Source organism: Neolamprologus brichardi, chromosome 2 (assembly GCF_056152115.1).
Source record: "Neolamprologus brichardi isolate AB-2024 chromosome 2, ASM5615211v1, whole genome shotgun sequence".
In the NCBI taxonomy this organism is placed as follows: Eukaryota; Metazoa; Chordata; class Actinopteri; order Cichliformes; family Cichlidae; genus Neolamprologus; species Neolamprologus brichardi.
In genome coordinates, this window is record NC_142105.1 from 6,525,720 (window position 1) to 6,543,627 (window position 17,908).

Genomic DNA, 17,908 nt, shown 5'->3' on the forward strand with positions numbered 1-17,908 from the left:
GCTTACTCTTCCTTCCACCTGGCTTCTCTACTGGATTCAGATTCATAATAAAGTTGCGTTTCTTTTGCTGATCTTGGAGCTGCTCATCCTCCTCTTCCTCACAAGAAATATTTAATCTGTTATACTAAAAATATTTGAAAAAAGAAAGAAATTGTATTTGGAAATGTTTACCATAGATATCAGCTGTATGTGAGAGATGTTTAATTTGTTTTTAGTTGGTTAACTGTACAGTAATCGGGAATTGTTAATCAGAAAAAACGGCCCAAAACCAAATCGTTTTATGAAGTGAGTCAAAAAAGAGCCTGCAACAACCACAAAGCTAATGGAATCAGTTATCCTGTAGCCGGGCATAAGACTCAAGGTGACGACAGTGACAACATGGAAAATGTGGTAAGACTTTAATAACAGACATAAAATAAAGCAGAGAAATTTATTAAAATGGCTCTACTGCAGGAAATAAAATCATAGAGGAAATGAGTGGGTGTGAGTGGGAGGGTGAATGCATGCATTTCTGTCTACCTACAATTTGTTATCGTTCAGACAGACAGTGTTGGGGTAATGAGGAGGTGAGTGAACTTTTGGCTGAACGTCATGCTGAAAACACTTAAGACTTCAAGCCTGAAACTCTGTGTGAAAATGTATTGTTTTATATTGTAAATTGTTATTTAAAAGTCAAACTAAACTTTCACTTCAGCTGTTCATGTTGGGCGTGAGATTGTGGTCCACACGCTCATTGCCTAAAATATACCAGACAATGGTTTAGCTTTTCAGAGTTAAGCCCCTCTTGGTTGTGCTTTTGAAAAGAGAACTGAAGCACAGATGTGAGACAGTTCTTTTTCCTTTCCATGTATTCGTTTCTCATAGTTTGCAAGTGACTGTGAGCCCTTTTCTTAATATTTATGAACATCTCTGACAGAGTAAATTATGGGCACAGATTGGGCCAAGACCTCGCTTAGAGTTTTCACTCCCTTAATATTTATCCTTCCCAACATTTTTTTTTCCTATTGCTATTTTTCCTGTTTTCCTGTCCATTACAATACCTCAGCTTCAGGAAAAACGTAAGCCAAAGAGTTCTATGAAACAAAAATTATGGAAAACAGCAATGGACAATTAATTTTCCCAAGTGGCCACATGAGAATCTGGGACCGTTGTGGAGAACCACACCAATAAGCTTATAAAGAGATAAACTCTGCTTATGTATGATTTGCTGTGAAGCTTAGTTTTGTTTAATATTCATAAAAAGATCAACTTTTCTCTCAAATCATTATAATATCCAACAGTGTTTTACTTATTTATTTACTTTTGTTACTGTGCTGCATTTTTCCATTAACCATAGTAATTAGTCATTATCAGTACAGGAGCTCCAGTGAGCTGTAGAGCTGAGGCTTTCCCCAGAGTGGCTGATGTCAGCATAGCTCTAACTAAAGACAGGTTTTATCACTTAGTCGTTGGGTTTGCTTTTCAACTTCTTATACATTATCATGATTTAAATATCTCGGGGAATAAAAGGAATGTCTTCCAAGAGAAGCAGCTTCAATTTAAATCTTCTATGAAAAATAGGAAGCAATAATAATGATTTAACAGCTGGCTGGAAACATCCAGGCATGTTCCAGTGGTGCTCCTCTGTACATTTTAATAGCTTATAATTCACTTATCTGGACACATTCATGATTCTATGAAGCGCATCACAATTGAGCCAGACAACAACGTGCTTGGTAATAATTCTCAGAGTTTGTTTTATCTTGCTGTGTGAGAGGTAGTTTTTGCATCAAGACAATTCATATTTCACATTAGGTCTTAATCACAGGCATTGAGGCTATACGTTCTTCTTTTAAAAGAACTAAAGTTTCTGGCAGTCAGATTACCCTTTGGCAGTATCTTAATCCTCGTGGTTCTCCAGGTAGGTAAAGCAAACATGAAATGTAAGAAAAAAGATCTTTTACACATGTTGCCTTCTCGTGTAAGTCTAATCTAAGATCAGAAAATGAATTACAACCTGGTTTTGTGTGCTTTTTAAATCACTGCAACTGCACTTCAAATGCATCATATTGTATAGGACATGATTTTACAAGTAGGGAAATGTATGATATAAGAAGTCAATCAGCAAACAAAGGTTGCACTGACTTTTTGTTCTACATTTATATATTTATATATGTTTCTCAGACCATCAATGACAACACAACATGCCAAAGCTTTATTTAAGTACATAGTACAACAAAGTGTGCAAAAGAAAACCAGTGAGGAAAAAGTACTGGACTTTGCCTTATTCATGCAATGAGGCAATGTTGAGAGGTAAAAGCATGCTGATATTAACACAATTGGGTGTTTTTGATGTAGAGACAAATTTAATTTACTTCAAATATACTCCACCTACTGTATTTTATTTGAGAATGCCCACCAACACTAATTTAATACCAGAAATATTTAATTTCTGAACACTTCCCATCATATCCCTGACATCTGAATATTGATACTGTATGTGTAAATAAGCCGTTTCACCTTTAACCTTAATTTTAAACATAGGATAACACAAACTCAGTCTAATGTGACGATTGATGATGTGGCTGGGACCGCATTCATATCTATCATGTACACTGGAAATGATCTCACATTCTGATAAGAAGCCAAATTAGATTTTATACATACATACATATATATATATATATATATATATATATATATATATATATATATATATATATATATATATATATATATATATATATATACAAATAGCTGGACAATCGGGTACTCTGGAAGTTTGAGAGCCTTCGACTGTAAACTGATACAACAGTGACTTCAAGAATCACTGGTAAATGTTACTGTGGTTTTGTAGGCCAATACTGATTGATGGTTTGGGATTATAGCTCCCTTTATCCAGTGTTTCTTGCCACCAGTATATTTACTATCTTTGGATCCATTTCACATTCAAAGTGTTTATTCTCATTAAAGTAGAAAATCAATGGAAGTAACAACTACTCACATGTACAGTATTTGACATGACACAGGATGATCCAGAAAAACACGTTTTTGTTTTTGCAGGTATGTTCAAGAAAAGACCTTCAACACTGAAATATGTGAAAACAAATGTAAAAATAATACTTATAGAATATCAGATCAGAGTTCTGACTGATAACGTTTTTTTTCAGCAAACATATTCAACTTTCTTCTAACCCCTGCATTTTTTTAGGTTCAGATACAACAGTCTGGCGTCAGATTATTAATGTGGTTTTAAGTGAAAGCACTCATTGTGTTTTTCATGCAATCCAATTAAGTATCATAAGTCTTAAATGTGCAAGTTGTATCCGATGTGCACATTTTTTACTTTACTTCCCAACACCTAATGCACAGAAACTTGAGACACAGCGCATGTCTCTACAAAGTTTCCCTCTCAGCACTGGATATGTACTTATCCTAAATATTGTTTGACCTTCCCGGTGCCCAGCTATTACTCTCTTGTGAGTCCTCGTCACCCCTCCCAGCCCTTTCCATCCCCTCCTTTTTTTTCCACAGTTGGATTTTTTGTTGCATTAATCCCACAGATCAGGTGGGTTTTGTCAACGTGTTAAACTTTAATACCTTGGGTCATTTATCTTTACGGCCAAACTCGAGGTCTGTCAGCGACCAGACGAGCTATTTCCTCATTTGGTTCGGGAGCAAAGTGGCGCTGGAGAGAGCAAAGGAGGGGGAGAAGGGGTGGCAGTGGTGATGGAGTGAAGTGTATTGGGGGGGGGGTTGTAGCTCACCACTTAATGAAATCCTCATGTGAGGAGGGAGAGGAAGACTTGTGGTGGGGTAAAGGGGTGATCTTGGAGGTCGAGGCGCCACGCCATATCGAGAAAATGACGCCCCTCCAGAGAGGTGGCGTCACTTATTCATTTATTTTTTTCTTGTTTTGAGGAGCAACTCTGGCTTGTAAAGAGCACTGGACGATGTGCCCCTCATTACAGACTGGGCGCTGCATCAGGGACCCGCCAGGCGCCCAAGTGGACATGGATAGAATTGCAAGTGATTAATTTGCCGAAGGTTCCCCTGGAACTTGGTGTACTCACACAAGTATTTGTCTTCATTTGCCAAGATATGTACAGTGACATGAGAAGATAGGCCTTCAGAGTCCTGGATGCCATGTTTTGTTTTGGGTTTTTTTTCTTTCATAATGGAATACAAAAGTTCAAGGCCAAAAAAAAAAGGGGAAAAAGGAAAGGAAAAAAAAACACAGGCACACACTGTATGATCATTTGTTGCTTGTTCTTTGCTTAACTGTCAGTCGTGTTCATGAGCTACAGAAAAACCAACCCTTTTCTTGGTCCATTTAACAGCTAAAACGATGGAACTAATGGACTAATAATGAGTGTCATTATGCTAAAACACACATTTTGTTTTGTGGTCTGTGCAGATGCAAATGAAATGTCAGTGCCATATTTCACTTCTGTAATTGAACAGGTAATTACAAAACCTGCAGATACAAAATACTGAGAAAAACATGAACATGTATGCATGTCTGTTATTCTTGTTGCTACTGAATGTCAGTTACAGGAAGAGGCTTAGGACAATACTTGGATTTCTGCTTTGATTACCTTGGAAATGTGGTCTGACCTTCATCTGAGTGACAATTATAGACAACGACATTCTGAATTAATTAACAGCATACATACAGTTTTATTCAAAAAAAAAAACAAAAAAAAACCCTCTTCTGAAACTATGTCCAATTAAGAAGATGAGATTAGAAGTGTGGGTTGTATACTGCCCATCCATACAAAGACATACAAAGTCTGCTCTTCTGAAGACAGCATGGATAATGTGACCCATGCCATGTCGTGACCTCCGACCAATTGCGGCACATTTCTGCTTCTCCCTCAGCCTTGTTCTGCTGGAGGTTTTTTCCTGCTAAAGTGGAGTTGTTCCTTCCCACTGTCACCAAGTGCTTGCTCAAAGGGTCTCTTTGATAGTTGGGTTTTCACTGTATTGTTTTAGGGAATTTACCTTACAGTGTAAAGTGCCTTGAGGTGACTGTAGTTGTGATTTGGCATTACATAAATAAATTCAGAATGCTTTGATCAAATCAACATTCACACAACCTTTAAAGAGGCATTGTAGACATGCAGAAATCTGGAAAAGACTGCAGATGCACTTCTGAAGATCTCGATGTGCTAACCACAAAAGGACACCTTGTCTAGAAATGCTACTCTCCCTAAGAGAGGCCAATCTTCAAAGAATATACCAAACACAATTCTAAATAGGGGTTAAAAAAAACCCAAAGTGTAACAAGAAAACATCTACAGATAGCTCTGCAATTTATTAAACTATCCATATTGTATGTCCACTAAGGAAAACACTGAATAAAAATGGTGGTATTGGAAAGAAACCTGTTCAAACACACAAACACAGACAGCGAGAGAGAAAGTATGTAAAAATACATGACATTATGTTTGCAGGAAAATAAAAATAAATAAATAAAAAACACTGCACACCTATCCCAAGTCACATTTCAGCTGTGAAGCATAATAAATGTGAGCACTTGCTCTGATACATTGAGGTCTTGACACTTTGCGGCAGTGAACGATGAATTAAAAACATCATGGCAGCCCTGGCTGGCTGATGCATCATGAGAATAACCAAGTAAATCAAGAACAGAGTTGCTGAAAACACACACACAAAAACGTGCTTTAGAAATGTCCCAGTCAGTCCTGACCTTAACCCGATGCTGCGGGATGACCCCAAGAGGGCTGTTTAATCAAGACATCCCACAAATATTGATAATACTGAAAAATGTCTGCTGAACAAATGATCCTGCAACGTTCCCTCTGTGTTGGGAAAGTATTTTGAACAGCTACAGGAAATGCCTTATGTAGGTTGTTACTGCTAAAGTTACAGCATTTAAGAGTTCACTTATTTTTTTTGTAGCCTGCACTGTGAATGATTACTCTGTGTATTCTGCAATGGCATGGAAAGTACAAGAGTTTGTGTGTTATTGGTTTTAAATCAGGGTCCGATAGCACTTTGTCAGTAATCAATACTGGAATTCTGGCAGTTCTGGATTCACAGTTCTTTTCTGTTTGTGTGTTTTAATCTTGTTTTAATGAGCTACTCTTAATTTTGAAAACAAATTTTAAAAAATGAAAAGATTATTTTAAATTCTCACATTAACTGAAAGATGCTGTTAGTCTTACTTTTGCAAAATGTATGCATAATTTAAAATAAACAAAGAATATTACACTGTTACTCTCAAATAAAATGTTGTAGGTTGCAATGAAGCAATTGTCAAATTAGAGTCATCTTACCCAGCTTCCCAGAAGAGAGCCACCTTACTTTTCAGGAGGTCATTAATCATCATGAGGCAAATTTATAGCAAACATGAAGAGGTTTCAATGACAGCAAGTTCAATGACTGATGCAATTCTGAGCTGATTTTGTTAAGAACGTATGTGATTTTCACTTTTTTTGCATGGTGCCAAGCTGCAGTTTAAACTGTTCTGTATACCAAAGGTTATGAAGGTCTTAACTCTGCTATCCTCTTGGCTTGTTTAGCGTTCATGCTGTGGTCGCTCCTGATCACAGAGCAACTGAGTGGCAGAATCTCATCACCGTCTATAAATAGATCTGGCCACGTGAACCATGTGAGTGTCTGTATGTGTGTTGACAAAATACTGAATTACTCTACAACATATCCAGTAACTTTTATCTGATAATTTCCTGGAAAACATTTTCAGATTACATTAAAAATAGATTGCTGGTTATAATATGCTTAAATGCAAGATTTCCTGAACAAAACTGTAAAAGTAATATTTGTATATTTGTATAAGTGTGATTTAAAAATTCTGCAATAAACATGAACAATTAATGAGAATAAGCAGCTTTCATATATAAATGTAAACCCACATTTGACACTATTAAAACTGCAATAATCATAATTATAATAATAATAGTAATATAGTTTGTATCACTGGCAGTTCTAAGTGCTCATCCGTGGGCGACATATCAAAACATCAACAATGTAAATCTCATGTTTCATATCAGATTGCATGCTCTGTACTTCCAGTCAGCAGGCTAATTACACAGTAATGAAGCTAGTCAAACAGGACAAACATTCACCCGTAATGCTGTAATCCTGCCTGAACCTTCTTGTCATCCTTCTTTATGATCTTAAATGGGCCCCAGTGGGCCATTAGAGGGCAACTAGGACGACCACAGTCAACTCCCATGAGAGGGTTGGGGGCGGAGAGGGGGGGCGGCGGGCTCAGGCCATGAAGTAGCTTTGTGTTTAAATGTGTTGGAGAGCTTGGAAATGCTTATGTTTATTTGAAAATCTCAGCAGCCTGCAGGGAATGTCAGTGATGCTACCATATAATGCATAACAGTCACGGGAGGTGACTTGTTGATGGTAGATCAACACAACATGCTCAGCAGAAACCAACTTCAATCACTTAATCCATCTATGATGAAAGCAGGTGTTTTATGTTCATGGTGTGAGGACTGTGATCTCTTCATCAATCATTGCAATAACAGCAGCATCTTGTTCACGGTGTCTGTGACTCAGTTATTACCCATTAATGTTACCAGTTAGAGATTAGTGGAATTTATTATGTTTAATTTAAAAGGATGTTCTAATTTTATTCTACCTGAGCTTGATGTCTGGGCCACCTCACAATTCAGAAGTTGTCCCCACTATAATTCATCGCATTTATTGCATACTTCAACTACTTTTTAAGAAAAAAGGGCAAACATTTTCTACTTGGATAGGTACTAAGTTCTGGTCAAAACAAGAATTTTGTTTTTGTTTTGGGGAATTATAATAATATTAAATATTAATATTAAATGATGTTTGTGACATTTCAAAAGCAAATCATGAAAAAAAAAGAAAATTGAATAAATGATGATGAAAACAGTAATTATTTTCATCATCTTTGCCAGATGGCATAAGTAGGAGACGTTTAAGGCAATAATATCAAACAGTTTGAAGCAAAATTGCTGTTGAAAATGTTTAAAGTTAGCAAAGAAGTCATGAAACCAATACAACGATCTAAAATCTGCCAGCAGTGGGTGCTTCATTGTGTACAAACTGTTACCTGCAGACTGATTCTTATCATAAGAGTCAAAACTGCTCTGTCACCAGTTATTGTTCCAATGTCTCTCTTCAGAAATACAACCAACAGCTTTCAAAATAATATATTAAGACACAACCCTGAGGATAAAAGCTTTAATGTATGGTCTTGGATTGAGACTGCTGACCAATGAGAACTGACAACGTCACAGCGCAAAAGGACGCGTCACTTCCAAACAGAGTGAAGCTGCTGTGAAGGTGAACACCTGTGCGTCTCCGCTGCCGATTGAGTTGTCAGACCGTAACGGTGCGTTCAAGGACAGCTTAGAAAGCAGACACTCCTGCACTGACACCATAACAACACCGTCACCCACGAGTTGGCCTGATACTTGATGTTTTGGGCGAGAGCGAGGCAGGTGCACGACACCATCGTCACTACGCAAATAAAAATAAGTAAAAACTAATAATTAAAAAATAAATAATCCAATAATAAATAAAATAAATAAAAAATGTAATTCATTATTATCCATTTGCATTGGTGTTTTTATTATTTTGCATTCTGCCCACGCATCGTTTAAAACAGCCAACGAAGATATTTTCCTTTCTGACCAGAAGCTATTAGTATGGCTGTGGGTGGGAGAAAACTGAATCTATAAAAGGTGCCACACATGATCCACTTAATTTGGTATCACACCGACGTAACGTGGAAACTCATCAACACGCGCCTTCATCAGGCTTTTCAGTCAGCCGCACAGTGTGTTTTACAGTGGAAACAGTCCAGTTAAGAATGGAAACAAACACACCCACAGCGCCCCGAGCAGCCTTCTCCTGTATCATGTTATACTGAGAGGCGTTTACAGCTGTTTTGTTTCCTAATACAGGACGACATGCTGCGCTGTAAGAGCTGCCTCTTTACGACAACATTAAAGCCTCCACGGCCTTTGCAAATAGAAATTATTACTATTTTAATTTCTTCAAGGAACAGATTTACCGCAGTTATCGACAGTGACCTTAAAAACATCAGAATGGGTTTGAAATGTCTGTTTGGTTCTGTGTTTATAGTGTTTATAGTGACATTAAACTAAGTTGTTATTTTTATCAACAATAAAAAGATATTTTATAACATTTCTGTGGATTAGTGGGGTGGGCATAAATCGTTTTAAAATTATTAGTTTGATAGTTAACAAAATTAACTTAACGATAATAAATTTTTACTTTAAAAATATTTTAATTAGAATGCAATAAAGAAACAAACGTGTCTTTGGAACCTGTGCATGTTAAACGTGAATATCTACTTCAAAATTAGTTTTTCTTGTAAATGTTTATTATTTAATTCTAGAATGAGCAAAATGTGCTTTACTCCATAATTAACAGTGTTTTCGAAATCGAAAGAAGTGCATTCATATTTATCCTTTGCTTCGAGACTTTTTTTTATTCCTTTTGTGAAACACCTGAGTTGCAGCGCTGAAGATGCACGGCCTCTTGCAAGGGGAGAAAAGACTGTCGGTAACGCGTTACAGCACTGTAACAAATTACATTGTCGCTATTATTTTTTGCAGTTGTTGCATTTGTCATCGCCTTCTTTGAGTCTCCAGTGGAGCCTGAATTGCATCCCCTGATATTCGCCCTGGACCGCAGTGAATTAATTTGGTGATTAATGACAGAAAGGTTGGCCTTTACCGGGAGGGAGTTCTCACACTGCTTTGAATTTATCGAGTTAATGGGTGACACAAACACGCTTGGCCCTTCTGATAGTACATCTGTGATTCCTAAAGATAAGAAGAAAAAACGAAATGTGACGCAGTACTACCATTCAGTAAACAGCTCCTCACAAAAAGAAGCTTCTTAAATGATTTTTTTAAAGCATTTAACGCGCAATATTTTAGAGAGCGATAACCTAGGAGGCAAAAATCGAAGCGAATCATCCAATTAAATCCCTCAAGAGCTGATGATTGATGGTGTCAGCTGTTCTGCTTCTAATTAACGTTTAAATTAAGCCAGAGGAGGGGAATATGTTTCGGACCAACTTCACTTGAGAACTGAAAGCCAACTGAACCAATAGTGGAAAGGTCTCAGGGTTATTTAGGCTTAAACCCAATTTAAGGTTAATCATGTACAGAAGTCCGGATCTGAGCGGAGCTCAGAGGAGGTCCATCTTTGTGAAGAGCATATAACTACACCTCAAGTAGATTTTTTTGCCCCTTTTATAACTATGTTTAATAGATGATAGGACTAATAAATATGATACAATGCCGAGATGTTTTTAAATGATTTTGAATATTAAAAATGTAAAGAGAGTTTTGCTAAAACAAAACATATATTTAAAAGTACTCGCCCATTGCTATAAAATTAAACCTTTTTTTCTTTTTCTTTTTTGCACAGCAAAATAAAACAAGGTTAGCTTCTAACTTCCTTAAATATCAACCTAATTTTGAATTCAAGTCTGAAGTGTCAGGTTAAATCGCCTTCTTTGTGATATTAATATCTTTTCAGGTACCAGCACTTTCTCCAAAACCGTGCACATTTCTGTCCAAATTCCCTAACTGAATTTATCCCCACCAACTCCTGCTCGTTATGGAGAAATATGTATTCAAAGCAGTCACAAAGGGTGGACCTCCAAGGCAGATAATAGAATTTCCTGCTGTTTTATAGCTCTGTCCCTAAACCAATGTCACCATATGCTCCTGTTGGCACACGATTCTCCGCAGTGGCTTCCTGGGCGGCAGGCTTTACCCAGTGGGGTCACAAAAATATGACTGTATTGTAAAAATGTTTCTCCAGCGCTTGTAATATTCAGCCCCCGGCCGCTTTCAGCAGGTGGTGCTCGAATTCTAATACAACTGCTAAAATATGGTCTGCATTGTTTATTTATCATGAGAAGCTTTTGTTGCGTTTTGCATAAAGAAATGCCCATTAAAGTTGCGCTTGATTCAAGGTGGTATAGTTTTAATGTAAGATACACAATTCTGTATCTTAATATCTGAAAAATGCTAATTTAATTCAGCCGACAAGTCTCATGTAATTCATCTAAACGAATATATTATCCAAATCATGACAAAGACCACCGAACCTTAAATAAAACAAGGTGTGTCCCTCTGATCAGACGTACCTGCTGCTCTCCCATGCGTCCCACGCGTCCTCCTTTCTCTCTCTTTTCTCTCTTTACATCCTAAGCCTCCTTCAGTGAAATTCACATTCTCCGTCCTCAGACTCTGAGCCACAGCACGGCGTCACCTTTATTATTCGCTTGTTTCACGGTACAGCATTAAATTACACTGGAACTCTGGGTTTTACCTGCAGGGAAATACCGGAGCACGTGTGGCATTACCAAAGAGAAACAAAAGAACTTAATCGACAAAACCGAATAAACAACTGAGTCCAGAAATGAAGCTGACTTTCTCTGTTCTTTCATCCTCGAATCTGTCCACAAAATGAAAAGATTTTGTAGCAGACGTGTTTTCCCCAGAGACTTCAGCACATTACTATTTTTACATTTATTTTTAAAATATAATGACAATATTTACTCTCAGATTCCTTATTTCCTGTCGTTAAAAATAATGAATAAAATAAAAATCCAAAAAATATTCTATCGTGGTTCTGTTGCATTTTAATATATCCCATAACCGAGTCCCTCAATGTGCTCATTGTGTCTATTTTTAACTCAAATTTCAGTCCAACAAGGCGTCTGTATAACACATTACGCAAAACGTTATATGCGTAATTACGCACAAAAGTGACAGAACGACTAAATTCACATGACGGCAAGAGATTGTTGCTGGTTCTTTCTTCCTCCAGACTTTTCAATAATGCAGAAATGCTGGTGGCTCTATTCTAATGGCTTTTAACTCTCCCTTTTTTAGGAGAATACTCCAGCAGAGGGAAACAGATGCATAAACATTTCAGGGCATCTTTCTCCTCGGCAGCAACAGACTCCTCCTATTCCCCACGTCCAATTAGTTATTATGGTCCGGCCCTTTAAGACGCAGCAGCGGGTCAGCAAGTAGTGTAGTGTTTCTCTAATTGAACTTCGCCCAATCAACAATAACTCGTTAGCAGTCGCTTTCTTTTTCTCTCTGCCTGTGAAAGCTTTCTTGCCTTGCAGGGTTTCACCCCCTCCAGCCGGTTACTTCCAAAAGATCTACATGGAACTTGGCAGAGGAACTGGGACTCTGAAGGGAATATAGTCCGGCTGCCTTTACAACTACGCCCGAAGCATGGTTATTTTGGAGGAAGGCTCTTACACGAGCTAAGTTGCAGCATTCGTTTCAAAATATTGTGGAGGTCTACGAGAGCACCAGAGGTAAACTTGTGGACGCTTAAATCTGCCATTTGAATGAAATAATCAACTTTCCTGAAAGCAGCACTTCTTCGGGACTGCGATGACCTCCAGTAAAGACATGAAAGCAGGTTCTGTGTTGCAGTCCGGCGGCGAGGAGAGGAGGCGGGCTCCATTGGACCAGCTGCCGCCGCCGGCCAACTCCAACAAACCGTTAACGCCTTTCAGTATTGAGGATATCCTTAACAAACCCTCCGTGAAGAAGTCGGTCGCAAGTATCTGTCCGCCCAGAGTGCTTGAAAAAGTGACGGGCTCCAACTCAGCGAGGAACGGGATCACCACTCCGTCCTCGCCGCTGTGCGCGCTGGAGGAGCTGGCCAGCAAAACGTTTAAGGGTCTGGAAGTCAGCGTTATCCAGGCAGCGGAAGGTAAAAACTTTCTTGACCCAATTTTGAATTTTCGGGAAGGCAGGATAAGCATTCAAACTAGGTTTTAAGGGGCACGAGTACAGTAAATGCGGGATTCAGAACTAAGGTCACTGCTAGCTGGGTTTGTTTTGACTTTTTAATACAGACATGCTAGGACAGCTGTATGGGAATGCGTGTAGAATTCAAGATAAGGAAAATGACACGGAACATTTACGCATGCAAATATGCGTGCATATCATACATAAACTGATGTAAGTGGGTAATCTTTTGAATATGCTCGTGTGTGTTGTCAAAACATCAAGTAGCCACTATGGCCTGCTGCATGCAGCGCTGCGTTGGATTAAATAAACAGATTTTTTTTTCTTTTTACAACTGACGCTATTTTACATCCTGATTCCTGATGTAGGCCTGCAGCAGAAATACGTAAGCATAGCCATTCTTAGTCAACTCACTTATTTTTTTGCTTGGCTAATAATATGGTGGGAATTGAAAGATTAATTTCCAGTGCAAATTTACTTCTTTTTTTTTTACACAGTATTTAAACCACTCCAAAATGATCGCATCAGTGGTTACTTTGACTCTGCAGGGTAAAATTTAAATGTCCTCGTTAGAAATTAAGTGTGATAAATAGTTTGCTACAAGGAAAATGTCAAAAGCAAGCCCGCAGAGCGTGGTCAGGCCTGTTCTGCACTGCCCTCTGTTGCTGTTGGAGTTTAAGGGTAAGTGACTCTTGCGGCTATTTCATCCCTCTTGTTTTTCTTCTCCCACTCACCCAAGGTCGTGAGCATGTAAATGCTTTTGGACAGAGGCAGACGTCTAAGAAGAGGAGAAAGTCGCGGACAGCCTTCACGAACCACCAGATTTACGAATTGGAGAAGAGGTTTTTGTACCAGAAGTACCTTTCTCCGGCCGACCGTGACCAAATCGCGCAGCAGTTGGGACTCTCCAACGCGCAGGTCATCACCTGGTTTCAGAATCGCAGAGCTAAACTCAAGAGGGATCTGGAGGAGATGAAAGCAGATGTCGAGTCGCTCAAGAAAATCACCCCACAGACCCTGCAGAAGCTTGTCACCATGGACAACATCGAGGACGCCCAGAGTGGGGGCCCCGGGGCCAGATCGCCCAGTATCTCCCCGACTTCTCAAGGACACCGGGCCTTCCCACAGTCCCCCTCCTCGTCAAGAGACCAAACCACGGATGAATTCTCGGAGGATGACGAGGAAATCGAGGTGGACGATTGACAGTCAGGGGGGTCTGTGATTCATAAGCAGCAACAACAACAAAATTTCAAAAGGGGACATTTTTCTTGCCAAACTTTTGCACGGATATTGACAAGAGGAGAATACACACATATATAAACATTTCGGGAAAGTTTTTCCTCCCCCATTTTTCTTTTCCTCTTCATGTTAATTTATTATTGGAACTTGTAAAGCCTTCCGGGTCTGTCATTTAAGTTTCACCACAAAAAAATCTGAGGAATCCCTGCTATTCTTTCAGACAGACCAAATTGTTATGGTACAGGAAGACTGATAATTGTATAGACTAAACATTTAAGTATACATTTTATTATTTCGTGATTCAAGGGGGTGGAAAAGTTGTGCAATTATTTTTGCCATTTATTCGCCTTTTTTAATAAAATTAATCGGACGTGACAAATATTTAAATCACACCCCCTATGATTTTTTTAAGCAAATAAACCCCAACTTGTAGGTTCATCCTACCTTAAGAATAGACTTATTTTTTTGTCCTGAGAGAAAAGTGTGTCTGCAAGCTTGGAGGCCTATTCGCAGCGCAAAGAAGGCGTCCATCGCTATCGACTGCAAACTTTTACACGCTCTGAATTCTGTATATAGATCAAACATCCTATGCGATAATTTTATTGTAACATTCTATTTAATCAGCATCTATGTAAATAAAGGTTATATGGTATTTCAAGAAGCTTTCGGCGCTGTTGGATGTGTGATTGTGCACATGAGCCCAAATTTAAAAAATAAACCAGAGCGTTAACTGAAATAAACGGGGTTTGATTTTACATTTTAGAGGGAGGAAAATGGGCCATAATCCCTGTTTTCTATAAAGAAATCTTCTATCATAAAGACGCACTAAATAGAATTGAAACAGCCTCTGGATTTGCTTTGAGAGTTTAAGAAGACACATAAAACATTCACCCTAGAATTTGCTTCGCTTGGTAAAAACGGGACTTTCTGAATAATTGACCTCTGCTTTCAAGCCTGAAGTGCCATGACTTCAATTAGCAGCCGTCCACCGCCTTTATTCTCATTCTCTCCACCGGCTTTGAATACATCTTGTCGCAAGAAGGTCCCGGTCTGGCTGCGGTGTTAAGAAAAGCTTGCCTCCACCCCTGCGCCATATGTTTTCTTCCTCCTTCTATGAATCGTCTTTAACACAACTAGTGGACATGATTGATTAGGTTAACCCGCCTTTGCCTTGCATAAAACAGCTTCCACCGAGCCGTGGGCAATAATGGCACGCATCTGCCACTCTTGACTCGGGTTTGTTTGGAGAAAAGGAGAAGAAGGCACCAATGAATAGCAAATGGGTTAGTGTGAGGATCCTAATGAATAAACCTCAATGGGAGGCAGTGGAAATGCGACGTGCTGCTGCTGCTGCCAGCCGACCATTTGCAACAGTTTTGTAGCCACACCAAAAGTTTGGTGAATGTGCGTTAGTGAGGGAGGGGAGGTGGCTGCTGCTGTAGTTTATATAATGACAGAACGTAATTTATCTTAAACTGAGTTTTCCTTAAGCTTATGTTCAACATAAAAACCGTCCTGCAGGATTTTTAAAATCGCTTTTCCGCGCTTCCCTTTAAAATATTTTCGAGTTTGTTTTTTTTTTCAATTTAGAAACCTAATCAGATAAGCGTATTCAAATGTATGATTTTTAACCGAAATTAATTTAAAATGCTCTTAATAATTCAGAAGAAAAATCTGATAATTCGCATTCAGTTTATCGAACATGAAATAAGGAAAATAAAAATGAATTTAACAACCTTTAAAATTAAATTTTAAAGAATAAAACATTTTACAAAATAAACGTAAAAGGTATCACATCGTTTATTTATTTATTTAATTTATTGCTAAGAAGAACAGACTGAAAAATGTTTTCTTATTTGAGACAATTGTCTTTTATTTTTAATTGTCCGTTATTAGAAAAACTCACTTCAATCAAAAAAAAGTGAAACTGAGGGAAAACTAAAGGGCTTGTTAGGACCGAGTTTTTTCTTCTCTTCTTTTGGGCGGGCAGATAAACACAGCAGACTGGCAAACACAATAGAAGTAATCGGCTGGAATCGTGGAGGTTGAAAAGTCAAGTAGGCCTTTTGTTATAAAGACACTCTGGACTGGCAGCAGGAACAACGCAGGGGATGGAGCCTTAAATAAAAGTCAGTGTAAAATGGATAAAGCTCCCAATAGGATTAACCTCCTGATAAAGCTACAACATTTTCTTTATAAATAACTCCCATTTTTGAAAACTTCAATTTATTGTGATTTTTACTGAGCTTATAACAACCGCTTTAATTATTAATCAGATAAATCTCTACAATCCTTTATTTTTTTGTTACAAAGTATCAATTTCATTAATTAAAACTTGGTTTAGAAATAATAATTAACATGTTTAATTGAATTGCTGTATGAATAGCTGTTTTTCTTTGTATGATAACGTATACCATCTATTTGACTCTTTTCTTCAAAATGACTTTAAAACACAGATGGTCCTGTGCATCAAGAGACAGCAGGCACTTGGCTTTCAAAGTCACTGGGTCACGTTTAGATGCACATTTATAATTTAGTATAAAGAGGACCAAAAAACCCAGAGACAACCTGTAATGTGGTTAAAAGCTCCAACAGAGAACTGGAAACATATATTTTGGCGGTATGGTCACAGCTTTAGAAGATTATCGTTTTGTTTGCAACATAAGAGTACCCTGAAGAGACATCCTCACGGGTGGAAAATCACGTGTGTGTGTGTTTGTTGGGGAGGGGGATTTTTTTTTTTTTTTTATAGTAACGTTTAGATGTTATCAAGCTTAATGTAAAAAACATGCAAAATACTTTTTTCCCTCAAGCTCCACCATGAGAAATTCCAGTGATTCTTTACTCAACAGCTGCCTTACTACAGGTTACTGACCTCCACACTTGGAAAATTGTTCTCCCCTTGATGAAGATGAGGATTTCTTCAATATGAACTCTAAAGTTATTTCCAACCTTTGCCCTTTAAGACACGTGAACGCTGATGTCTGTCCACATCTAGCACAGAACAAAAATATCCTAGATGTTATCTATGCAATATTACTGTTATTTTTTTTCTTAATATAAATGTCCAAACAAGATCTTTACGAAACCCCATCGAGCAGCCCAGCAAACTGTTGCTTAAATGGTTTGGCAGCAACACCACAGCGTACTTAGAAAGAGTAGAGACAGAAGGCTTGTATGTATTATCAGATCATGTCAGGTTATCAGAGACTTTGCTTTCACTCAGGACAAGATCACACACATCAAAGCTAGTCCGATGCCTGAAAAGCACCAAGTGTGCCATCTAGTGCCCATCTGGGAGGATTCGCTTTGCAAGAAGGGCAAAACAGCCACAGAATGTGACAGAGATAAAACTCAGTGCAAAGATAAAACTCCCTCAGTTTTCCCCAAAAGCCACGTGGAAAAATATCCATGTGTTATAGAAAGAAGTGGAAAAAAGAGGAAGTGGTTTTACATTCTGTTATACCGAAGAGAAAATTCACTGGACTCACTGAACATATGAAGGTCACCATAAGAAGCGCTGCAGTGACTCTGAAAACAGCAGTTTGATTGAAACGGGGGAGCTTTCTAAAGCACTTATCTCCAGTTTGGGATGTGAACCACAGATTTGTAACAGAGTGTGGGAGCATGGTGCTTCATAGATAGGGGCATTTATCAGGTATGCAGGACCTAACGAAAGCTTTTGCTGGTTTCAGGGATTGTTTGAGACCATATAATCTCAGGATGCGTCGCCACAAATTTCATGATTTTTAAAAATCCGTATATTGCAGGAATCCTAACTTATGAGTTGAAATGTTTAACTGCTAAGAAAAAACAACAACAACAAAAAGTTGTAACTAAGTGACTTTGAGGACAAACACTTTAAGGTTCAGACTTTTCATATTACT

General features: G+C 38.3%; 1 protein-coding gene across 1 annotated transcript; it reads left to right on the top strand.

The window, feature by feature from the left end:
• The first annotated feature begins 12,007 nt into the window (after positions 1-12,007).
• lbx2 (ladybird homeobox 2) lies at positions 12,008-14,677 on the top strand. Its single transcript, XM_006798889.3, has 2 exons — positions 12,008-12,744; positions 13,522-14,677. The coding sequence occupies exons 1-2, from the start codon at positions 12,420-12,422 to the stop codon at positions 13,983-13,985; spliced, it is 789 nt and encodes a 262-aa protein (XP_006798952.1). The 5' UTR covers positions 12,008-12,419; the 3' UTR covers positions 13,986-14,677.
• Positions 14,678-17,908: the final 3,231 nt, after the last annotated feature.